Source organism: Sinocyclocheilus grahami, unplaced genomic scaffold (assembly GCF_001515645.1).
Source record: "Sinocyclocheilus grahami isolate Dianchi unplaced genomic scaffold, SAMN03320097.WGS_v1.1 scaffold828.1, whole genome shotgun sequence".
In the NCBI taxonomy this organism is placed as follows: domain Eukaryota; kingdom Metazoa; phylum Chordata; class Actinopteri; order Cypriniformes; family Cyprinidae; genus Sinocyclocheilus; species Sinocyclocheilus grahami.
In genome coordinates this window covers 449621-450931 of record NW_015506007.1, presented here as the reverse complement: position 1 = coordinate 450931, position 1311 = coordinate 449621, and the positions used below count along the sequence as shown (strand labels likewise).

The 1311-nt window shown below is 40.5% G+C and overlaps 1 protein-coding gene across 1 annotated transcript in view; it reads left to right on the top strand.

Annotated features, from left to right (window-relative positions):
• LOC107562541 (S-adenosylmethionine synthase-like) overlaps positions 1–1114 on the top strand; it is a 5748-nt gene extending 4634 nt beyond the window's left edge. Inside the window, exons 2-5 of the mRNA XM_016247177.1 lie at positions 246–323; positions 422–544; positions 700–812; positions 908–1114. Coding sequence (XP_016102663.1) covers positions 246–323; positions 422–544; positions 700–812; positions 908–1114 — 521 coding nt within the window. The remainder of the gene's footprint in view (positions 1–245; positions 324–421; positions 545–699; positions 813–907) is intronic.
• The last annotated feature ends 197 nt before the right edge of the window (positions 1115–1311 follow it).

Sequence of the window (1311 nt, the reverse complement as noted above, 5' to 3'; positions counted from 1 at the left end):
AATTAAAAAAAAAAAAAAAAAAAAAAAAAAAGGTCCGTTATCTTATAAATATATACACGCAATATAACACAATTTTTTTTACAATATATCCCAAGCTTGCCATTTTAACGTGTTTGAGTTAAGCAAATCCAAAATCCAGTTATGCCTTTGGAGGCGGTTGCCATTTATCTTGGTTATCGTTTAACCTGAATTCTATGCTCTAATTGGCTGATTAAATGGTTACACCTCTCATTCCTCTGTTCCAGATAAGATTTGTGACCAGATCAGTGACGCTGTGTTGGACGCCCACCTCAAACAGGATCCTGATGCCAAAGTAGCATGTGGTGAGTGTCAAATTATGCTTACCTGCACGCTTTTCTCCATGCTTGCAACTTGAATCTTTTTACTGTGTGCTCTAACCCCCTTCTATCTGTCCTGGCAGAGACGGTTGCCAAGACCGGAATGGTCTTACTTGCCGGTGAGATCACCTCTCGTGCTGTCGTGGATTATCAGAAGGTTGTCAGGGACACCATCAAGCACATTGGATACGATGACTCTTCCAAAGGTATAGCAGCACTAAATGTCAGGGGAAAGAGTGCTACTATGCTGCCATAATACTTGCATAACTTATGACACTGCATAATCTGTGGGTTTATGATTTTGTATTAGCTGCCAGTTGGATTTAGGGTAGAATTAATCAGCTTTTTATTGTACTTTTAGGGTTTGACTTCAAGACCTGCAATGTGCTTGTGGCTCTTGAGCAGCAGTCACCAGATATTGCTCAGGGGGTTCACCTTGACCGCAGTGAAGAGGATGTTGGAGCTGGAGACCAAGTAAGCGCTAGATAACGACTTTCTTTATTCATATGCCAGGATGTGAATTGGCGAATCTTATCTTTACTGGATTGACTGAGTACTTTGCTTCTTAGGGCTTGATGTTCGGTTATGCCACTGATGAGACCGAGGAGTGTATGCCTCTCACTATTGTCCTGGCCCACAAGCTGAACGCTAAAATGGCTGAACTACGCCGTGACGGCACCCTGTCCTGGCTGCGACCTGATTCCAAGACCCAGGTGAGAATGTCATTGGAAATCGGTAGCAAAATACACTATCCTACAAAGGTTTGGGGTCAGTAAGAGAGGGATAAACTTTTTTTTTTTTTAATTAAAAAATGCAGCAAGTTAATCAAAAATGAGAGTAAAGATGATGTTACAAAAGATTTCCATTTGAAATCGGCGGTTTACTTTTCTGTTTCTAGCTTTCTAAAAATTAACAATTTCCACAAAAGATTGATAATTGATATGTTTCTTGAGCAGCATATCAACCTACTAGA